We start from the raw sequence: 20,935 nt of genomic DNA, 5'->3' as shown, positions 1-20,935 counted from the left end.
TTCTAGTTCTACCTGAAAATTAAATGTTGTGATTGTAATTTTAACATTTTGCCGTCTAGAGGGTCAAATTAAATTCTATTTTTTTAGTGCATCAGTGTTTCATTGTACTGCATTATTTGTTGTGTTAAAACATCCCTAATTACTACTTAGTCGGTACAAATACACTCAATTCTTGAAATAGTTACACAGATTTTAATCACACATACATGGTACGTATTACATACATTTTTATCAGATGTTGCACGCCATACATGTTTTATAAAGTGTGTAATTTATAAATACGTGTCAATTTTCAGGAGTGTTGATTGCAGTGATGATGTTAGCGTATTGTACTGCAATTGCCTTGGTGTTGGGTCTAAGTGATGCCCTCCCGGATATCCCGGTAAGTGTATTTGCTATAATCTTGTATATTTTGCACTAATCAATTGACGCTATGTGTGACTTTAATGTATTATATGGAATTTCTAATACCACAAGAATTCCCAGTTTCCCGGACCAACCCGGCAAGGATTGTCACCACGATAAAACCTTATCGTATTATTTTGTCGATTTCGGACGATAAATGTATGATCTTTTGGGATATGATGTTCATCCACAATAAGGAAGCTAGATGTTAGTGCTTCCTTTCGAGCGGGTGTTGTGCTCGGGGACCAAGGTCCAATTTACACCATCTTGGTTTGTCTATACAGGGTGTCCCGTAATGTAACGTCAAGCCGGAACTGGGTGTTGAGGCAAGTTGTGCTGGTTATCAGAAAAATATAAAAAAAATCTATGTAGCATATTTTCAAAATAATAGGCATTTAAAAAAAATCTAAAAATTCTACTCCAGGTGACGGTCCTTTTACTCGTGTTGCCACAAATCTTCACTTTTTCCAAATTTTTTTTTGTTATGTAACCCTGAATAATGCTTCTCTAAATTGTTATCAAAATTACAAAACCAGCTGCTCCAGCTTGGATGAAAAAAATACATTATTCCCAAAAAAATTTTCAAAATAAAAATTTTGCATAGTTTAAACTGACTGTACTGAAAAAAAAATGTACTACGCGAGTGTGGCAAGTGACGTCATAATTTGGCGCATTTAGTAAGGATTCCAAAATGGTATAACACTTGGTAAATTCTTGCTGTAATTGTCGACAATTTTTGGTTTTTTGGAAATAATCCCGTTTTTAACTGTATCTAACTTGGTTAAAAATTATTATTGTAATGTGCCCAAAATTCAAGTTTCTGTGACTGACTACCGTACAGTCAGTCACAGAAACTTTTGTCACCATGACAGTAATTAGTAGTTGACATACTGTGACAGAAGTCACCCGTGCGCACACGCCTTTACTACCTGCTCTGCCTGCACTTGTACTTGGTAACATTATTGGATAATAAGGATATGAAGTTTCGGTTATGGATACGGTTACGGATATTAGAATAATATTATACCGGTTTCGGTTACGGCCACGGATATGAAATCATTTCAGATTATCCGAAAGTTTCGGATAATTTCGGTTACGGAATTATTAGAATTTCAAAAATGTAGGTATAATTCAAATAGCAAGTTGCTGCGTGACCCACATAGCTACTTTATGTACCAACTAAGACGACACCTATGTATGATAAAGGTAAAATTGGCTGGCATATTAGATGGTGCCAGGGAATGCCAGACAAGTTGGTAACAAATATTAAGATTTAAGGTACAATTCCAAGACGTGCCGCAGACCGCAAACTGCAACCGCAAACTGCAGCTGCGGCGTGTATACTGCAGATTTCATAGAGTTTTGCAGTTTGGAATTGTACCCTTAAGACTCCGCTTTTATCCGAAACTATCCGTAACTTTTGAATCAATTTCGGTTACGGTTATGGATATTTTTTTATTTCGGATATCCGATGGTTTCGGTTACGGTTACGGATATCCATAACATCCCTGCTTGGTAAGATGGCCCTCTCCGTTCCGCTCATACCTTTTAAAATGGCTTCTCCACCTCACTTAAGCCAGAAACTTGAATTTTGGGCACATTAGAATAATAATTTTTAACCAAGGTAGATAAAGTTAAAAACGGGATTATTTCCAAAAAACCAAAAATTGTCGACAATTGCAATAAGAATTTACCAAGTGTTATACCATTTTGGAATCCTTACTAAATGCGCCAAATTATGACGTCACTTGCCACACTCGCGTGGTACAATTTTTTTTCAGTACAGTCAATTTAAACTAGGCAAAATTTTTATTTTGAAAAATTTTTTGGGAATAATGTATTTTTTTCATCCAAACTGGAGCAGCTGGTTTTGTAATTTTGATAACAATTTAGAGAAGCATTATTCAGGGTTACATAACAAAAAAAAAATTTGGAGAAAGTGAAGATTTGTGGCAACACGAGTAAAAAGACCGTCACCGGGAGTAGATTTTTTTGTTTTTTTTTAAATGCCTATTATTTTGACAAAATGACACATAGATTTTTTTTTATATTTTTCTGATAACCGGCATAACTTGCCTCAACACCCAGTTCCGGCTTGACGTTACATTACGGGACACCCTGTATACTTGGCAGGATATAAAACTCCGTCACCGCGATGCAGGTTTGTATGAGCGACGGAGTGTGCCATAGTGTAGTAGTGACAGCGCCATCTGTTGGTACACAGTTTGTAGTGGCGTATCGTCGGTGTCGCCACAATCTTATTGTTTAAAATCGATAAAATGTTCCGAAGTTACCATAATGCACATTCTAAGACTGCAGGAGAGACAGGTGCCTGCTGTTTTAAAATTAGGCCACTTCCAACCGGTCAATCGTGGAAATCATTGGGGGAGACCTATTCAGTGGACCTCCTGTAGCTCGCCGATGATGATCAGGTTTTGCCAACCAAACCAATAGCAATAAGTGATCATCATCATCAGTAAGCAGTTATCATTTTATTCTTACTTCATATTATCTTTTCAGCCATAGGACGTCCACTGCTGAACATAGACCTTCCACATTCCTTATTTAACACATGAAATTACTAACATTTTGTTTCAAGCAAGAAGAATGGGTCCTCAATTTCGACTCGCCCGTGTATGTGTGTTCCGACGCCGCTAGCCAGGAGTTCGTCGATACTTCAGGGGTAGAGGTGCAGAGGCACAACGAAACGTTCGCTTACATGACTGGCACCTTCAAGTTCTTGAAGGGAATCGAACCTTGCACTGTGGTGAGTTTTTAAAAAATTTAGTGTACCGGATAAGTTGTTCAGAATAAAAATGCAGGCTGTTAAACACATTATCTTCCTTTGAGTCTCGCAGTCGGGTAAAAAAAATGTGTGCTCCAAATTCCTAAAATAACTTCAAACCACCATAATAAAATGGTCTCTTCAAGACTTCATAGGTCTCATAAAATTGTCATGTCATTAGTTTCTTGACTACAAATTTTGGGGACCTTGCCTACACTTGCCTTGGATGTGCACACATACATGAATATTGTTCATATGTGTATTTTAAGAATGCTCAAAATCGTACTTGAGTTAGCTTTAGTGTGGAACTTTAGTAATCAGCGCCCTAGCCTATAGAATTAGAATATCTCAGTCTAGCATTAGCACAGATTTCTTTAATTTTTAATTCTGTATTTTTTTTATATTTTGTTTGTCAATCCATCAAAATATTTTTATTTTTTATTACAGGTGGAACTAATAGTAGAAAGGGACAAAAACGGCCGAGTTGAGCCGATGATGACGCACGACATTTGCGACCTGTGCGCCGAGATAGGAGCCGAGAGCGGGTACTACAAGTACCTCAAGCACTTCGGGATTCCTGACACTTGCCCCTTCAGTGCTGTAAGTTTTATAAAATAGTTTTAGAAAAGGACAGATTATAATTAGAAAGGCACAAAAACGGCCGAGTTGAGCCGATGATGACGCACGACATTTGCGACCTGTGCGCCGAGATAGGAGCCGAGAGCGGGTACTACAAGTACCTCAAGCACTTCGGGATTCCTGACACTTGCCCCTTCAGTGCTGTAAGTTTTATAAAATAGTTTTAGATAAGGACAGATTATAATTAGAAAGGCACAAAAACGGCCGAGTTGAGCCGATGATGACGCACGACATTTGCGACCTGTGCGCCGAGATAGGAGCCGAGAGCGGCTACTACAAGTACCTCAAGCACTTCGGCATTCCTGACACTTGTCCTTTCAGTGCTGTAAGTTTTATAAAATAGTAGAAAGGGACAGAAACGGCCGAGTTGAGCCGATGATGACGCACGACATTTGCGACCTGTGCGCCGAGATAGGAGCTGAAAGCGGCTACTAAAAGTACCTCAAGCACTTCGGGATTCCTGACACTTGTCCTTTCAGTGCTGTAAGTTTTATTTAATTTAGTAAAGGACAAAAACGGCCCAGTTGAGCCGTTGATGATACACGAAATTTGCGACCTGTGCGCCGAGATAGAAGCTGAGAGCGGCTACTACAAGTACCTCAAGCACTTCGGCATTCCTGACACCTGCCCCTTCAGTGCTGTAAGTATTATAAAATAGTTTTAGAAAAGGACAGATTATAATTAGAAAGGGACAAAAACGGCCGACTTGAGCCGATGATGACGCACGACATTTGCGACCTGTGCGCCGAGATAGGAGCCGAAAGCGGCTACTATAAGTAACTAAAGCACTTCGGCATTCCTGACACTTGTCCTAAGGACAGATTATAAAGAAAGGGACAGAAACGGCCCAGTTGAGCCCATGATGACGCACGACATTTGCGACCTGTGCGCCGAGATAGGAGCCGAGAGCGGCTACTACAAGTACCTCAAGCACTTCGGCATTCCCGACACTTGCCCATTCAGTGCTGTAAGTTTTATAAAATAGTTTTAGAAAAGGATAGATTATAAGGAAAGGGACAAAAACGGCCGATTTGAGCCGATGATGACGCACGACATTTGTGACCTGTGCGCCGAGATAGGAGCCGAGAGCGGCTACTACAAGTACCTAAAGCACTTCGGCATTCCTGACACTTGCCCCTTCAGTGCTGTAAGTATTATAAAATAGTTTTAGAAAAGGACAGATTATAATTAGAAAGGGACAAAAACGGCCGAGTTGAGCCGATGATGACGCACGACATTTGCGACCTGTGCGCCGAGATAGGAGCCGAGAGCGGCTACTACAAGTACCTCAAGCACTTCGGCATTCCTGACACTTGCCCCTTCAGTGCTGTAAGTTTTATTTAATTTAGTAAAGGACAAAAACGGCCGAGTTAAGCCGTTGATGACGCACGATATTTGCGACCCTTTGCGACCTAAAAATATTACGGCTACTAAAATCCGCTGTCAATGTTAGTTGACCATATAGTCCAGTCAATGAATGCTTTAACGACGGTGTAGAGAGAAATCCGTGGAACACAATTTCTGACCTCGGGACTTTATTTAGACTAGTTAGGAGGTGAACATAGCACAAGTCCCCGCCCTTAGCCCTTGAGCCGGCGGGGAGAGGGGGGTTTAAAGGTACCACTTTTCGGTTTTTCGCTTAATCCTCGGAAACTATGCGTCCTAGTGACATGACTACTATGAACCAAAAAAAGCTTATTCAATTTGCTACAGGTGAGATACTGAAGTTTTTCTATATCTAGTATAGTTTTCGCGGCATCTGCTCTAGAAGGTCTGTAATATTGGAAATTTTATTTTTGTCTTACGTGTTCCCATCAGGAGAAAATCGACTAAATCAACATTGAGCAAACATTCTAGACATGCGGAAGCATGTTAAGCCTAATTCCAGGGAGGGGACTGCACCGTGCGTATATTTAGACGAACCACTTGGAACCACTTTTGACTCCTCATTACTCAAAAACTACTGTGCATTAACACTTCAAATTTGGCTCATGTGTTGTGACTTGCAAGATAAACATCAGCTTCAAATTTCATAAATATACCTCAAACAGTTCTTTAGGTATTGAGGTTCAAAAATCGACATTTAGAACTCTAAAATCTATCTATCACCAGTGAAACGTTAAAATTTCCTGTTTTTTTATTTGTTCCTTTGTATTTACATAACTACCTATCTGGATGCCAAATTTGAACCTTCAAGGTCATCTGGAAGTGGTTAGAATTTGGTCTATAGGTCAGACATGTAGATTTTTGGACGTCAATACCTAAATAACCGTTTGAGGTATATTTATGAAATTTGAAGCTGATGTTTATCTTGCAAGTCTCAACACATGAGCCAAATTTGAAGTGTTAATGCACAGTAGTTTTTGAGTGATGAGGAGTCAAAAGTGGCTCCAAGTGGTTCGTCTAAATATACGCACGGTGCAGTCCCCTCCCTGGAACTAGACTTAACATGCTCCCGCATGTCTAGAATGTTTGCTCAATGTTGATTTAGTCGATTTTCTGCTGATGGAAACACGTAAGACAAAAATAAAAATTTCAATATTACAGACCTTCTAGAGCAGATGCCACGAAAACTATACAAGATATAGAAAAACTTGACTATCTCACCTCTAGCAAATTGAATAAGCTTTTTTTGGTTCATAGTAGTCATATCACTAGAACACATAGTTTCCGAGGATTAAGCAAAAAACTCAAAAGTGGTACCTTTAAACCCCCCTCACCCCGCCGGCTCAAGGGCTAAGGGCGGGGACTTTTGCTATGTTCACCTCCTAACTAGTCTAAATAAAGTCCCGAAGTCAGAAATTGTGTTCCATGGATTTCCATCTATAATGCTTTATTGACTGGACTAATAATAGTTTGCAAGCTTTCCATATTGAAATATTGCTAAAATGCACCATCGCACTTGTATTTTAGGATTCATTTCTAGTATTTTAATGTGTCGTCAATGAGTCCTACTGTTTGCACTCACGAGTTTGCGCCCTTTACTTGACTGTGGCGCAAACCCCGTTGAATGCAAATGCGATAGTCTCCCTACCGATTTAACGCTCATCAGTTGGCGCCACCGTCTTAGCTACATTAGTGGTAGTGGTAGTAGTAGTGTCTTGCTAAACTGACAGGATTTTTACTGAAGTGACTGGCGCCAATTGGGAAGCTTAAATACTACCCTTATTACCAATTTTGTTGCATTTTCATTATCATTTCTACTTGGTAGAATATTTAAATTGCTAAGTACGCATGTCGCTAAGTCTAATATCATTACCTTCAGGGGGAATACTCCATCAACGACTTCGTGCCGGCTTCCGACGACCTACCAGTGAACCAAGCCAACGAAGCCCGGTACATGGTGACCATGAACTTCTACCAGAACAAGGAATGTGACTGCAAGACCGACCGGGTCTTCATCGGGTGCCTGAAACTGGACCTTGTGATAGAACCCTTGTAACTATTCCTTTTCCATTTGCATGAAATTTTATTAAGCTGATTATTCGTCATAAAAAATTTTTGTCTGTTATATTTGTCACCTGAATAAACTACACTACTTTGTGCTATAGGAGTTTGTTAAGGCCCAATCTGACCGATGCCTTTATACCTAGGGAATTCTTATATCGATTTGTACAATGATTGTTTATGTTTGCAATGTCAATCCATCATCATTTCAGCCATAGGATGTCCACTGCTGAACATAGACCTCCCCCAATGATTTGCATAATGACCAGTTGGTAGCGGCCTGCCACCAGCGCCTTCCCGCTACCTTTATGATGACAAACTAAACCAGTAATAATTCCACTGCATTTTTCGTCAATCTAGGAACCAAATATTAAATTATCTATTTAAATATTGAGGATTTTGATATATTAATGTTCCTCTTTCAGACAGGATTATAAAAAGAATGAAACACATATGAAAACTTACTCATTTATTTACCAGAAACCCTATTCGTCGTCTGGCTCATTGACATTTTCGTCCCTACTGGATTCATAAAACACTTCCCCCCTCTGCATTCCTATGAAGTCGGAAGACTTCTCCTTTGACTTTTTAGAATCAGATTCTTTCTTTTCCTCTTTATGTGACTCTTTTTTAGAGTGGCTCTTACTCTTTTTACTTTTAGAGCGTTTGCTTGTGCTCTCTTTCTTTTTAGATTCTTTCTTTTCGGTCTTTTCTTTTTTTGTTTTGGTGTCTTCTTCGCTGCTGTCGCTAGAACTGTCGGATTCTTTTTTCTTCTCTTGTTTCTTCGACTGCTTACTGCGATTAGGAAATTGGTTTATTATTACTAAAAGCTTGATTGCACAAAAAAAATAATTGCCGTACAAAAGGCGAACTTATTGCCTTATGGCATTTACTCAATTTTCTGTATTTTAATACTTGGGCAAGATTGAAAAAATACTTACTCGCTTTGTCGTAAAGCTTCTTTTTCCGGCTTCTCATCCTCACTAAAAGCAATGAATTAAGGTGAAAGAATATAATTACAAATATTTTCAAATATCAACCCTTATCAAGATTTACCTGTCATCATCTTTTTCATCCCTGTAAAGCAAAAGGTAAAATTAAACATGTTTTCAATTGCTATTTTTTACGTTACTTGTAAAATAAACAATAATAAAACACTAACCTGTCTGCCTTGTCTCTGAAATAAAAAGATATTCATTTTAATATTGATGTACGAGTACAATATTTGTTCAAAAGTATTTATCTTACTCTTCAACGTCGTCCCAATTAACGGACCATTCTTCATGCGTTATACCAGTACGGAACACCCTTCTGCAGTTCTCCCTAAAACAATTAAACCAACAAACCATTTTAGTTAATAGGTACCATCGGCAACAGTATTATCTATCCATTGCCTGTCATGTCGTCTCGTTCTATCGCAAAGTATCACCATTTGATGAGAGCGGGAGCAAAAACGGAAATGGATAGTTAACAGTGTGGCCGTGTGTACAATCCGATCGAGCTAACTGCGTACCTCGCTGGAATGCGACTCTCCTTCGCACTCACCCGCGTATACCAGTCCCCCGTCCTTACCAGAGCGTCGATGTGACGTCACGGCTACCAGGTGCGCAGTTAACTCGAGTTATAGGAAAGAACTTTCGCAGATAGATACTACGTATAAAACCACCATCTACTTTCAATTTATTAGACTAGATACATGGATTCAAAATTACTTACTCAACATCCTTGTGAATAGCGCACGAGATGAACTGCCGGTTTTTAAACACTGAAGTGTACAAGAACGGTCCATGACAACTATGGCTCTTGGGATCGATCTTGCACGCTGAGATCACACCGATCACTCGCTCCATGCCTTGATATTTTACTATTAGAGGGCCACCGTGGTCATTCTGAAAAATGTTTTTTAAGAAAAACGGTTGAAAAACTATCGATTTACGCCCGTTTCCTATATTCAATCCTTGTCCAAATCCGGATTATAACTGTCAAATTGAATTCAGTTTTAGATTATTTTTCCAAAATGTTCGATGCATTTACACTTTAATATTGCTTAAATAGTCTTATAAACAATATAAAAATGTAAAAACATCTAAAACCGCAGATATTTTGGCCAAAAACATATTAAAATTTCACAGTTGACAATCCAAATCCGTCCAATTTGTATTAGGATTGAACATAGAAATCCAGCATTAATCTCTTTCCTCTCTTCTCTATGTATATCTCCTCTCGCTTCTCTCCCCTTCTCCTATCTCTGTCCCCTCTCTTCTATCTTTATTCATTCTTTCCTGTCTTTGTCCCCTAAGCTCTCTCCTATCTTTGTCCCTTCTCTCCTATCTTTGTCCCTTCTCTCCTATCTTTGTCCCCTCTCCTATCACTGCCCCATCTCTCTTCCTCTGTCTTATCTCAATTTTTTCTGCACTTTCTATCTCCCGGATTCTGAATTGGAATGAAAGGGACTTAGTTTTGTTTTCTTACCTCACAGAATCCACCCTGAACGGACGATCGTCTAGCTGTATAATCATCAGGATCTCTCAAATGTCTTCCCAGGTCTACGTTAAATGTTTTAGGTGCCCCAACCTCTGTTGAGCCCTCAAGATGTCTTCGACTTTCCACGTCAGTACAGTTGGCGTATTTTTTCTGCGAATTCATATTGATTTGTTAAACGTTTTCAAGGCGAGAGTGAATAGGCACTTACAGGGCAGATATGTACCATCCTAGACTGCATCCCACTTAACGTCAGGTGCGATTGTGGTCAAAAATCTGCCTTGTTATGCATAAAAAAACATAATAAATGCTATTGAAAATGAAATATTTTATTCAGCGACACAAAACAACATTGCTGTATTTGATTCAGAATGCCTAGCTATCGAATCTGTAAGCATCTTTTGTAAACCCTTCAAAAAGAAGCTGACAATAGTGACTCGAGTTTCTTGCGCTGCTTCTTCTCAGCACAGGCCCAATTCATTGTCCCAAAGCAGTAGTAGGGTTAAAGTAATATGGGGACGTGTGAAGCGTTTTATAATAAGCTAAGATAGGCCTGTTTGTAGAAATTAAATTACTTCTATGACTTTTAAGATACATACGTCACATATCTCGCTAAGCCGTTTCATGACATCCTTGGTGCAGATCATGTACTGAGTGATGATGCTCCTGAACCTTTGAGCCCACTTCTTGGCGCATTGCTCGTTGTCCATCACGCAGACCTTTGCTTCTTGCAAACATTTCGCGTTCTCTGGTATGTGGACTCTTTGACGGCGGTAGACTCCCTGAATTCACAAAAAAAGTTCTAATAATCGAATTTCAAAAAATGTTAACTCCTCAACCAAGGCTATCTTTAATGTCAATATGAACTTAGGCGTCATGATATTGAAAAAGGTTTCGTCCGAATCTGCTAAAGATATGATGACGTCACATACTAGCAGTTCCAAACTGCCATCTATGGCTGCTTACACGACTGACATTTGTAATTCTTCCGATATCATCACTTAGCACTATAATGCCTCATAAAAGGGTCCGATATGATGACGTCACATACTAGCAGTTCGAAACTGCCATCTACGACTGCTGACACATGAAACATTGTAATGCTTTCCATACGTCATATCACTTACCAGTGCCTCATGTTGAAATTAGCGACAGCTTGACAAAATACTATACAGACCTCTCTAAAGTTACTGCCACTTCCCCACCCAGCAATCCAGCCTTTAGTTCCTGGCTTCTCGAGTTCTCTACTAATGTTGTTATAGCAAATAAGGTCAGTGGGAAATTCGCAGCCCTTCTCGCAAACGCCCAACTTGAAAGGCTTGTCCACTTTGACGATCGCGATATCGTTGGACGACCATTTGATGCTGTCTTGGAAGTCGAACTTGTAATCTGAAACGATACTCACATTTCAGTTCTGATAGAAATTTTATGATGACTCAAGTATTAATTCAAGTGGCAGTAGGTGGGCCACATACTCGTAGATTGAAAATGGCAGAATAGTTCTCAGAAGGACGTAATATAGGTAAGCTTCCCACTCGGTGAACTGACGACCTTTGGGTCTAGGATGCGCACCGCGATAAACTTTTATCGTGACATTTTTCGATTTTGCGCGTAAGTCCATACATAAATAAATAAATAAATTTGTCGACAAAAATCGTCGATAGATTTTATCATGGCGCGCATCCTAGACAGGCTGGTAAAGGTTGCGGGATGCTTCTGATATGAGCAGCCCAGGATCGGAAGTTGTGAAATTCCTTCCCAAGGAATTTTGGTCGAGGTGTGGTACACTAAATGATTAACTTACTCTTAGGAATACACTTCCACACCACCCGCCTCCTATGCTTGCAGACACAATCATCCGACTTATAATCGAAGCTGTCCACAAACTTGGTGGTACCAGACACAATGTAGAAGTGATCAGCGTCTTCTACGCACGCGGCAGATGTCAGAACGTAATAGGCGTCGACGATGACGCCTCCGCAAAGCCAGCCGCGGTATTTGTGGGCCTTGGCCGACTCTTTCGTCAGTTGGAGGTATACCTTTTTGGAGAGAAAAAGGGTCAATATTTTTTTATTTTTCTATTAGTGAAGTCCGTGATAACGGTACATCAAATGGACATTCACAGACAAGTTATTCGACTTATTTTTTTGCTACTTTAGGGCTCCTTCAAATTAGACGTTTTTAGCAGGAAATATCTAAAGTTTAAAATACCTCCCACAATTTTTCGTGTAGGTACAGTGCTAAAAACAGACTGCAAATATTTGGCCCAAAACAATTTGAAAGAGCCCTTCGAATATCAGGCTGAAATTAGATTGTATTTCAATATTTTGACCTGAAACTGTATGGGAGTGCGCACACTACGCCGAATCGATTTGGCCGATTCTTCATTCAATTTAAAATCGGGCACAACTATCGGCCAGCTAAAAATCAACGGTGTGCGCCTACTCTTAATTGAAAGCGCGCACTTAGGGTTTTTATTATTCATGATGATGATAGGAAAATTTTGAATCTTACCATATAAGGCCTTTTCCCAATAGGAACCTTTTTGCTGTACAAAATTCTTCTTGTATCTACAATCGTAGTGTTTTCGTATTCCCATCCCTCATCTGCTATTTCGTCGCCATCATCGGTCCCATTACTGACTTGCTTAGAAACTTTGTGAGAATCATGTTTTGTACTATCATTTGATTTATCTTCTATTTTGTCTGACTGAGCCGGATTGGCAGTAGAGACTCCTAGATTGTATAAAGTAAAATTATTGGTAGTTTACCAAAAATTTAGAAGGAAAGTCTTCTAAAATGTAGAATAGGAATGATCATTTTGATATAATATAAAAACAGTTGAAGATAACTTACCTAATATTAAAACTACCGAAAAAACGATTACACAAAAATTCGTCATTTCGGCACATGAGCGATCCTATAAGGAACGCATCAAATAGTTTCTATCAATTAAATATCATAAATTACGAATTTCTTGCTCAATCTACTGTGAAGACACGCTTCAATGAATTTAATAATAGAACTTCCGCAACAATCATTAACTTTTTAATAAAGGTACAAGTAATTACATAAGAAATTGATTGGTTGACGACGAGTACAAATAAAACTACAAACTCATTAAAATTGGTTTTGATTGCTTGCTATTCCTCGTGTCTTTACTATTTTATTCTAACCTCTTAAAATGGAGAATTTCAAAAATCAATTTTACCCTCTTTAGGCACCTACAGAGAGAGAGAACACATTGTTTTATAGCGTATGCTTACATTCGACAATAGGAAAAAATATTTTAACATCTCTTTCATTACTGTTAATGCGCTAAATGAGCAAAGTCACTAGTCAAATTTATGATCAGATTATCAATTTTCATTCATTAGCGATTGTATCGCAATCATACATTCCAAAGAATTCCTTCGCGGCCAATCAGAACCTGTTACATACTTATTCGTTCGTTCGTTTCAGCCGAAAGACGTCCACTGCTGGACAAAGGCCTTTAATTACATACATTAACTCAATAATTGTGCTTGTTATTCACGAAGAGTACGTCAAAGTTTGTCGCTTCCCATTCAATGTGCGTGTCGTAAAAAGTAATTCATTTAACTCTGCTGTTTAATGTAATAGAATAATAATAACGCCAGTATTCACAAACGGTGCTTGCTTATGTAAAGCAGGAAATCAAACGCACAGCGTTGAATAAAGCTCTGTGATTGGTTCGTGTGACACGCGCACTGTGAGACCTCATAGTAATGTTTATGAATACGGGTTGACATAGTGTGATATTTATTCTATAGCACATAAATTTTTAATAATAGTATGCTCAACATTGTGTAGGTTTTTTGATAAAACACCATTATATGACATGATTTGTGAATGCTTAGGTAGGTATTCTGCGTTCTGGTAAATATCGTATTCAAAAAAGGATATCTTCCGAAAAAATCATTTATTTAATTAATAAGTTACACTAGACTTTTTCCGTGACATTCTTCGCGGGCGGCTTCGTATCGTTGGTGGCCCGGAGTATGAACCCGCTGCCCGGGAACACTTTATCGCCAGTCGCGTTCACTGGTGCATCGTGGGCTCTGTGTATTATTTCGGCGGCTGCTTCAGTTTTATTCTCAGGGTCTAGTTCGTTCTTCGCTGGGCTGTGAAGGAAAACATTTTTAGCTATGTCAGAAATTGGTCACTTTAGTTTTCCTACACATTTCCTTATTTCTGATTCAATCGCATAAGGAAACTCCGAGCACGCCTCTGCCCTTTCCTTCTGCCTTCTCATGAGGCCCATGGTAACAACACACATTGGTCAAAGACCTTAGTTGTGACTTCTTTATTTGGACAAGAAGATGTCGTTATCCTTTGGTTATGAAAGTTCTCAAATCAATTGTCTCTCTTATATGAATAAAAGTTGGATTTGTTATTTTACCCATCAGGATGACTCTTCCATGACAGGACCTTCTCCACGTGTGTGACTCCTGACCTGAACTGACGCCTGCATTTAGGTCTGAAAAAATATTTGGATATAATAAAATCCTCATTTTCTGACGTTGCGATATAATTACCCATTTAGTCTGAAGATGTCATGTTGTAAAAAGAAATGGGACGTACACAAAATCACAAAGAAAGCTATATTATTTCAGAAGAAATTAATAAAAACGTACTCTATATCCTTATAGATAGCGCAAGAGATGAACTGTCGGTTCTTAAAGATGCTGGTATACAGGAAAGGCCCGTAGCACTTGTTGCTCCTCTCTTTGACTAAGCAGGCGGAGATGACCCCGATGACGATGGAATTGACCCCGTTGCCGTAGACGAGGGGCCCTCCGTGGTCGTTCTAGAAAGAGATTAAGATTATTAGACTGAAGATTTAAGAAATCACAAAAACACATGTGCCCTAAGCTAGCAGCGCTTTGAGCCGCGGACGAATGTCCAATTTTAGGACAATTACTCGCGGCTTCGTGTCAATGGCTCCGGGGGACACTGTTGGGATTTAGAGGGTAGGCCCCAACCTTCTGGTTGGGAGAGTCTCACATAGCCAACTAACCGATACCAGTGGGCTGAGTGTGAGTTTACATCAAACGCGCTCAATAGTGAGCGCGTTTAAAAAATATATGAATATTTTAGTTTTTGAATGTTTCCCGCTAGGGGCGCTGTACAATCCGTCATGCATTTAATGTCATTTTTTGACGCGCTCCCTAGTGAGCGCGTTTGAAAAAAACTCACAGTCAGCCCTCAGTAGGTAAGCGTAAAGCATAATTGCTTACTTTGGGGCTAGATGGCGCTGTGTGAGATTGTCCAAAGATATTTATTTATTATTATTATTATTATTTCCCGACGAAAAAACAAACCAGCTTTAAACATTGTGATTTTGATCTCTGTTTTTTGTTCATAGTTTTTGGTTAATTTATCATCATCTTATTCTTGACACTTATAGATCTCATGACGGAACAATTTGATACCTCAGAAATGTAAGTTTTATTACCTCACAGAATCCTCCATCAGGCTGTGAAGTGTACCTCCTCCCTCCAGCAACGATTGACGTATTACCACTAGTTTCATTGTGGTAAGCGGAGTGCAGTCTCAGATTAGTGGGAATCTTCTCCGTTCTGAGGACGTGGGCGTCACGACGCATATCCTCCTCGTCTGAGTAGTTTATGTCTTGGCAGTCTACGTATTTTTCCTGTGAAATAAACGTAACATTTGTGAAACACGAAATAGTGAAGAGCTATTTTGGTCAGATTCTTACATAGCCAAATACAGAATGTTAACCAATTCTGACAAATTAATACTGAATAGTAGCCCAGTGAAAATCAAAAGTGATCTTTGAAGGATTGTACAAGTATTACAGCAAGAATAATATTGGAACAGAAAGAACACTAACGACGAAAAGACTAAGTAAGAACTGAATAACTAGAAGACAAATAACCAAGATTTAAGAGAAAATAAGTACAAAAAGTTGATTGTAAAAGGGTGGAGGTCCGTTGCACTTACATTACAGATCTCAGACATAGTCTGACCGATGTCCTTGGTGCAGATCATGTAGTTGTCAATGATGTTGTGGTAGCGAGCTCCCCAACGCCTCTTGCATTTGGTCTTTGTGATGATCTCTACATGAGCTTCTAGAAGATTTTGCTGGTTTTCCTTTCTTCTGTTTACCCACTAGAAAACATAGCCATATTTCTGTTACTAAAAATTCTTACTTGTTTTATTCATTTCTCTTCTATCTAGTTTTCAGAAGTACAGGCTGTACTGTCTGTATAGCAGTTGCAGTGTTGGGAAATAAGTCTTATCTATCTGTCAAAATTTCACACAAGACAATGATAAATAATATCATAGCGACTTACGTCATTATACCTAGACGTGGTACCCCACCCAGCAATGGACACAATAGTGCCAGGGTTCTCCAAAGTCTGGCTCTGGTTGTTGTAGCAAATCGGCTTCGGGACGAAGTCACACCCTCTGATCCTCCTGGTGAAGTCAAACCCATCTTCCACTTTGACCACAGCTATGTCGTTGTTCATCCATCTGATGTTGTCGTTTTCATGCCCGTCGAAGACGTAATCTGGTAATTTTGCGATAGTGAGACCATGATTTTTAAAAAATATTGCGTGAATAAGTTTAACTCCAATGTCTATTTTAATTGTTATGATCCATAAAACGTTTTGTATGTAACTTACTTTTAGGGACGCACTTCCAAATGGCTTTTTTTGCTCCATTCTTGATACAGGGATTGTTGTACCTATCATCTTCATCTGCATACCTATCAATTCATAATAAGATAACTTTATTCAATATCAATATTTCTACCGTATGTAGCAAATTAATCTAAAAGCAGTTGGAAAACTTATTTGGGTAAACTTTCTCTTCTCTCCCTGAAATCCAATTCATTGCATCATCTACGTACGAGTATCTACTTACTTGTACGTGCCAGAAACTACATAAAAGTGTTCAGCATCTTCTATACAGGCGGCAGAAGTGAGAATATACTCTTCATGGATGATAACGCCCCCACACAGCCAAGTGCGGTAGTTTGGCTGTTTCTTGTTACTTCTGGGTAGTTTTAGGTACACCTGATGATACGCAAATTAGATGGGACTTCGTTACCATAATTTGTAGTTTGAGCAAAAAGTTACTACAAATTATTAAGTTCTTCTGGTTGTATAATACTTGCCATGTAAGGTCGACTGTCGGTGACTTCATCTCCATTTATGATTCTTCTTGTTTCATTTAATATGGATTCAACTTGCTTTGGCAGTTCAGTAGCTACTTCTATACCTTCTATGCCTGTAAAAAATGTGATAACTATTCTTACATTTCTAAAGTTTGTCAAAGCTGTTCATATAGCATTAAAACAAAAAGCATCAATGCGTTATATTCTACTAATTTTAGCTGTAATAATGTAACAAAGCCAAAAGAATAAAAGAAATTCATATCAAACCTGAAAAGTATAAAATAATAGAAATCACAAGATAAATACACTTCATGTTGATTCGTTATTACAATACAGAAGAACGTAGAAATAGTTAAAATCACTAATCAGAAACAATTTCACGGAGGATGCAAACATTAAAAAGTTATTTAGATACGAAAGCTTCAAGGAAATTATGTAAGCACAGTCATGGAATACTACTCTCATTAAAATATTTTTCCTTACAACCTATGCATTTTCTTTTAATGAAGTTATTACAAGTTACCTAATTAAAACGAAAATAAGTTGCTTTTTCCCCAATACCTACTATTCATAGAACTTCTATCTTTTTTCATCACATACATAAATTCTATTTCCAAATTGAATTGGTAGGTTCTAGACATTTCCATTTGTTTAGTCTTGATAATTTTGCGTGAAGTAGAGAGAACAATTTATTATGTTTCATGTAGGTAGGGATGCGTCTCTCTAGCGTCATCGTCTGTTTCATTTATGGAATTGAGTAATAATATGATAGTGAGTGCATATTAATTAAGCTATGTTATTTTAAATTCATTTCTGGTTTGTCAATGATTCAATCCTAGATATAGCTACTCACTTAATATCAACTTCAAGCGATTGATTGCTTTAACATCAGACAATGTTTTCTTTGGGAATGAAATAAGAACAATGTAAATTTTATTAGAGTTTATTATACATTTGTAGTATTCGCTATAGTACTTGTCTCCTCAGGTTGCCCTGTAAACGCTCTGACTATAACTCCTTCATGCTGTTCTGCTTTATCCAAAGCGACCTTCTGCAAATGACCTTCATTCGTTGAATTTCCTTCAGATTGTTTGCGCCTCATTTTAGCTATCTCATTCTTCGATGGCCTTTAAAACATATATCAACTGTTATTACTTGTTCAACATTATGTTCTATTATGTATGCTTTAGAATTTAATATTGTGTTTAGTGTCTTACCCATCAGGGTGATCCACCCAGCTCATCTCAACTTCTGTATGTGTTATGCTCGACCGGAACAATTTGTTGCAGTCTTGCCTGGAAAAAAAATGCTTTAATAATGCATCCTATCATTTACATATTATAAGTTTTTAATAATGCTTACGCAACGTCCTTATAAATGGCACAGTTGATGAGCACCCGGTTTTTATAGACGCTGGTGTAGAGGAATGGTCCGTAGCACTTGTTAGTCCGCTCTTTGACGAGGCAAGCAGAGATGATACCAATAACTACAGAGTTCACGCCATCGCCGTATACTAAAGGCCCGCCGTGGTCGTTCTGCAAATCAAATTCAATATTATTTTTATGATGAAATTTAAGATAAGTTTCATGAATCGAATAGTTGAATAGAAAAACAAATAACCTCACAGAAACCTCCACTGCCTGGCCCGGCCTGTCGTCTAGACGAGTCGTTATGAGCAGAATGTAGGACTAAGTTTGTAGGGGCTAAAACTCGTCGTGCATCTTCGCCAGATTCCTCTGAGTACATTATATCGGTGCAATCTACATATTTCTCCTAAAATCATTCAGTTTGAATAATGAGATAGTCGCCAGTTGGGCTGATATATGCCCCCGTATTATCTGTACATACCGCACAAATCTCACTCAAGTCTGGGACAAGATCCTTTGAACATATCATGTAGTTATCGATGATGTTATGATATCGGCGACCCCATCGACGTTTGCAGCGATTCTTTGATATTATACGGACTGTCGTATCTAGAAGGTCTTGTTGAGGACTTGACCACTGAAAATCACGATATTATTATCTTACTAACCATCAAATTCAACCAGTAGTTATACTAAAGAAGTTACCGCCTTCCTGATCTAAATGAATAATAGAATTTGTGTCTCGAAGTAAAATAGAAACATACATCATTATACTTCTCAGTGCTTCCCCATCCAGCAATTGAAGCAACAGTGCCAGGGTTCTCCAGTTTCGAACTTTCGTTGTTATAGCATATTGGTCGCGGGATGAAATCGCAGCCTCTGACGCGTCGGGTAAAGTCAAATTCGTCTTCTACTTTAACGACGGCGATATCGTTGTTCATCCATCTGATGTTGTCGTTTTCGTGACCGTCGAAAACGTAATCTGAAATTATACGAATCAGTAGATTATTAACGTTTTCATCTTTATTTCTACTGAAGAACTAGCAGTAGCACCATTTATGCGCCTAGTAAAAAGTGTTTTCCAAAATCGAATAAGAAACCGAAACACAAACTTACTTCTTGGAATACATTTCCATATAGCTTTCTTAGCCCCATTTTTGATACACGCATTGCTATAGCGGTCATCTCTTTCATTGTGTCTGTAGAAAAAAATCCAATTATTTTTCTCAATCTTTCTCAAGAAAGTAGGAATTTGTAAAACTTTTTAGTTGTTGTTTACCTGTAAGTTCCAGAAACAACATAGAAATGCTTAGCGTCTTCAATGCAGGCTGCTGACGTCAGGATGTACTCTTCATGTACGATAACTCCTCCACAGAGCCAGCGACGGTAGTCTTTGTATTTCGGATTGTTAGCGGGTAGTTTTAGATACACCTAGAGTTATTTAAACATAGTGTATTAATTTTGGTTTAAAGGAACAAGTACAGTGCCTTGATTAAACGGTTCATTGAAGCCATCATTATGTAGAAGAAAGTACTAAAGTAAAAAGGTTCTTAGATAAGATATTCAGGCAGAATATAAGAATGGGAATAAAGTTAGAGAAAAAAAATAGACCAGAGTTTTTCGGACCTAGTCTAGACAAGAATATACAAAAAAAAAACTTTAATAGCCTACCATATAGGGCCTGTTGTGATGAACCTCCGACCCTACAATAATCCGTCGACTGTTGTTCAGAAGTTGCTTAACATCGGTATAGTTTGTGTTCTTCAAAATGTCCTGAACTTTTGGAGGAATCGTGGTCGCAACATCTATTGCAAGGATTCCTAGAAAATAATAAATCAATGACTATTAACAGGAAATACTTAAACTTGAATTCGTCCAATACGAAGTTTGGTGATCAATGTAATGTAAGTAATCAGTAATCATAAATAAAACAGCGAAGATGTTGATGATAAGGTAAATACCGACAAAGATGTCAAAAAAATTATAGACTAACCTGAAATGAAGCATGATCCATAGAAAAATATATTCAAGGTTACATATTCAGTAAAAAATGTAATCATCGTATCACATGTGTACAAAACAACTGAATGAAATCAATTTGTAATTAATATTTTAGGTACAATTTCACGGTGACCGCTACAGTTGATTGTACGGAAGCCATTATTTTGTCTGCCCATTCACAAAAATGCTTCCTTGACTGATATTAGTTATTTAAAACCATAGTATATGATTCAATTCTCTAAATTACTGGTCCTATTAACTAGGTACACGATCAAATATTTAAATAATTTACCCAACATCTCATTATGTGCATAGCAAATTCTTGTAAGAATTCTCATAAGAATACCATAACCAAAATGAAAACATAATCCTAGAAATTCCAAAAATATACTAATTCAAATCATTTTCGTGGCTTCGATCCTAATATTGATGACTTAGCTGATAATGTAAATGACCTGTTCCTTCTATTTCTATTATATTCTTGTAGTGTTGTACCTAGTTCAATCATCTTTTTAAATAAAATTTCCCTGTGCCTAAAATTAATAGAATGTGGCTCTCAATTCAATACACTTTATTACTTACTTCCTTGGACATCTAAGACAATGCATCCTAAGAGAAGATGATGATAGGGCCAACAAATCAAAAC

The 20,935-nt window shown here is 38.2% G+C and overlaps 4 protein-coding genes across 4 annotated transcripts; 1 reads left to right on the top strand and 3 right to left on the bottom strand.

The window, feature by feature from the left end:
* Nucleotides 1-301: 301 nt before the first annotated feature.
* On the top strand, nt 302-3,808 carry LOC135083614 (uncharacterized). The gene is made up of 3 exons (XM_063978313.1): nt 302-382; nt 3,005-3,172; nt 3,638-3,808. The coding sequence occupies exons 1-3, from the start codon at nt 314-316 to the stop codon at nt 3,806-3,808; spliced, it is 408 nt and encodes a 135-aa protein (XP_063834383.1). The 5' UTR covers nt 302-313.
* Nucleotides 3,809-7,732: 3,924 nt separating this feature from the next.
* Nucleotides 7,733-12,763, bottom strand: LOC135083681 (uncharacterized). Its single transcript, XM_063978393.1, has 12 exons — nt 12,613-12,763; nt 12,272-12,492; nt 11,562-11,796; nt 10,935-11,146; nt 10,357-10,539; nt 9,749-9,910; nt 8,993-9,165; nt 8,525-8,599; nt 8,439-8,453; nt 8,333-8,353; nt 8,218-8,259; nt 7,733-8,071 (listed from the first exon to the last, which is right to left on the bottom strand). Exons 1-12 carry the CDS (start codon nt 12,656-12,658, stop codon nt 7,762-7,764), a joined length of 1,695 nt encoding a protein of 564 aa, XP_063834463.1. The 5' UTR covers nt 12,659-12,763; the 3' UTR covers nt 7,733-7,761.
* Nucleotides 12,764-13,679: 916 nt separating this feature from the next.
* Nucleotides 13,680-17,304, bottom strand: LOC135083693 (uncharacterized). The gene is made up of 10 exons (XM_063978403.1): nt 17,189-17,304; nt 16,922-17,034; nt 16,669-16,820; nt 16,428-16,510; nt 16,095-16,312; nt 15,742-15,909; nt 15,233-15,430; nt 14,412-14,584; nt 14,177-14,254; nt 13,680-13,898 (listed from the first exon to the last, which is right to left on the bottom strand). Exons 1-10 carry the CDS (start codon nt 17,232-17,234, stop codon nt 13,718-13,720), a joined length of 1,410 nt encoding a protein of 469 aa, XP_063834473.1. The 5' UTR covers nt 17,235-17,304; the 3' UTR covers nt 13,680-13,717.
* Nucleotides 17,305-17,848: 544 nt separating this feature from the next.
* LOC135083764 (uncharacterized) lies at nt 17,849-20,456 on the bottom strand. Its single transcript, XM_063978504.1, has 10 exons — nt 20,282-20,456; nt 19,960-20,108; nt 19,568-19,719; nt 19,405-19,487; nt 19,053-19,270; nt 18,770-18,925; nt 18,542-18,694; nt 18,284-18,456; nt 18,139-18,216; nt 17,849-18,048 (listed from the first exon to the last, which is right to left on the bottom strand). The coding sequence occupies exons 1-10, from the start codon at nt 20,346-20,348 to the stop codon at nt 17,868-17,870; spliced, it is 1,410 nt and encodes a 469-aa protein (XP_063834574.1). The 5' UTR covers nt 20,349-20,456; the 3' UTR covers nt 17,849-17,867.
* Nucleotides 20,457-20,935: the final 479 nt, after the last annotated feature.

Source organism: Ostrinia nubilalis, chromosome 24 (genome assembly GCF_963855985.1).
Source record: "Ostrinia nubilalis chromosome 24, ilOstNubi1.1, whole genome shotgun sequence".
NCBI lineage: Eukaryota > Metazoa > Arthropoda > Insecta > Lepidoptera > Crambidae > Ostrinia > Ostrinia nubilalis.
This window is presented reverse-complemented; position numbering and strand designations above follow the sequence as displayed.

Excerpts from the sequence above, each read along its gene's own strand:
- LOC135083614 (XM_063978313.1), top strand. The coding sequence starts at position 314 with ATGATGTTAGCGTATTGTACTGCAATTGCCTTGGTGTTGGGTCTAAGT. Across the intron at positions 383-3,004 it reads ATGCCCTCCCGGATATCCCG|CAAGAAGAATGGGTCCTCAA; the intron begins GTAAGTGTATTT and ends TTTTGTTTCAAG. Across the intron at positions 3,173-3,637 it reads GAATCGAACCTTGCACTGTG|GTGGAACTAATAGTAGAAAG; the intron begins GTGAGTTTTTAA and ends TTTTTATTACAG.
- LOC135083681 (XM_063978393.1), bottom strand. The coding sequence starts at position 12,658 with ATGACGAATTTTTGTGTAATCGTTTTTTCGGTAGTTTTAATATTAG. Across the intron at positions 11,797-12,271 it reads TTGGGAAAAGGCCTTATATG|GTATACCTCCAACTGACGAA; the intron begins GTAAGATTCAAA and ends CTCTCCAAAAAG. Across the intron at positions 9,166-9,748 it reads TTCAGGGTGGATTCTGTGAG|AATGACCACGGTGGCCCTCT; the intron begins GTAAGAAAACAA and ends AACATTTTTCAG.
- LOC135083693 (XM_063978403.1), bottom strand. The coding sequence starts at position 17,234 with ATGAAGTGTATTTATCTTGTGATTTCTATTATTTTATACTTTTCAG. Across the intron at positions 16,313-16,427 it reads TTGGAAGTGCGTCCCTAAAA|ATTACGTCTTCGACGGGCAT; the intron begins GTAAGTTACATA and ends CAAAATTACCAG. Across the intron at positions 15,910-16,094 it reads CCACGTCTAGGTATAATGAC|TGGGTAAACAGAAGAAAGGA; the intron begins GTAAGTCGCTAT and ends TATGTTTTCTAG.
- LOC135083764 (XM_063978504.1), bottom strand. The coding sequence starts at position 20,348 with ATGATTACATTTTTTACTGAATATGTAACCTTGAATATATTTTTCTAT. Across the intron at positions 18,926-19,052 it reads GCACTGAGAAGTATAATGAT|TGGTCAAGTCCTCAACAAGA; the intron begins GTATGTTTCTAT and ends CGTGATTTTCAG. Across the intron at positions 18,217-18,283 it reads GCCATTTATAAGGACGTTGC|GCAAGACTGCAACAAATTGT; the intron begins GTAAGCATTATT and ends TTTTTTTTCCAG.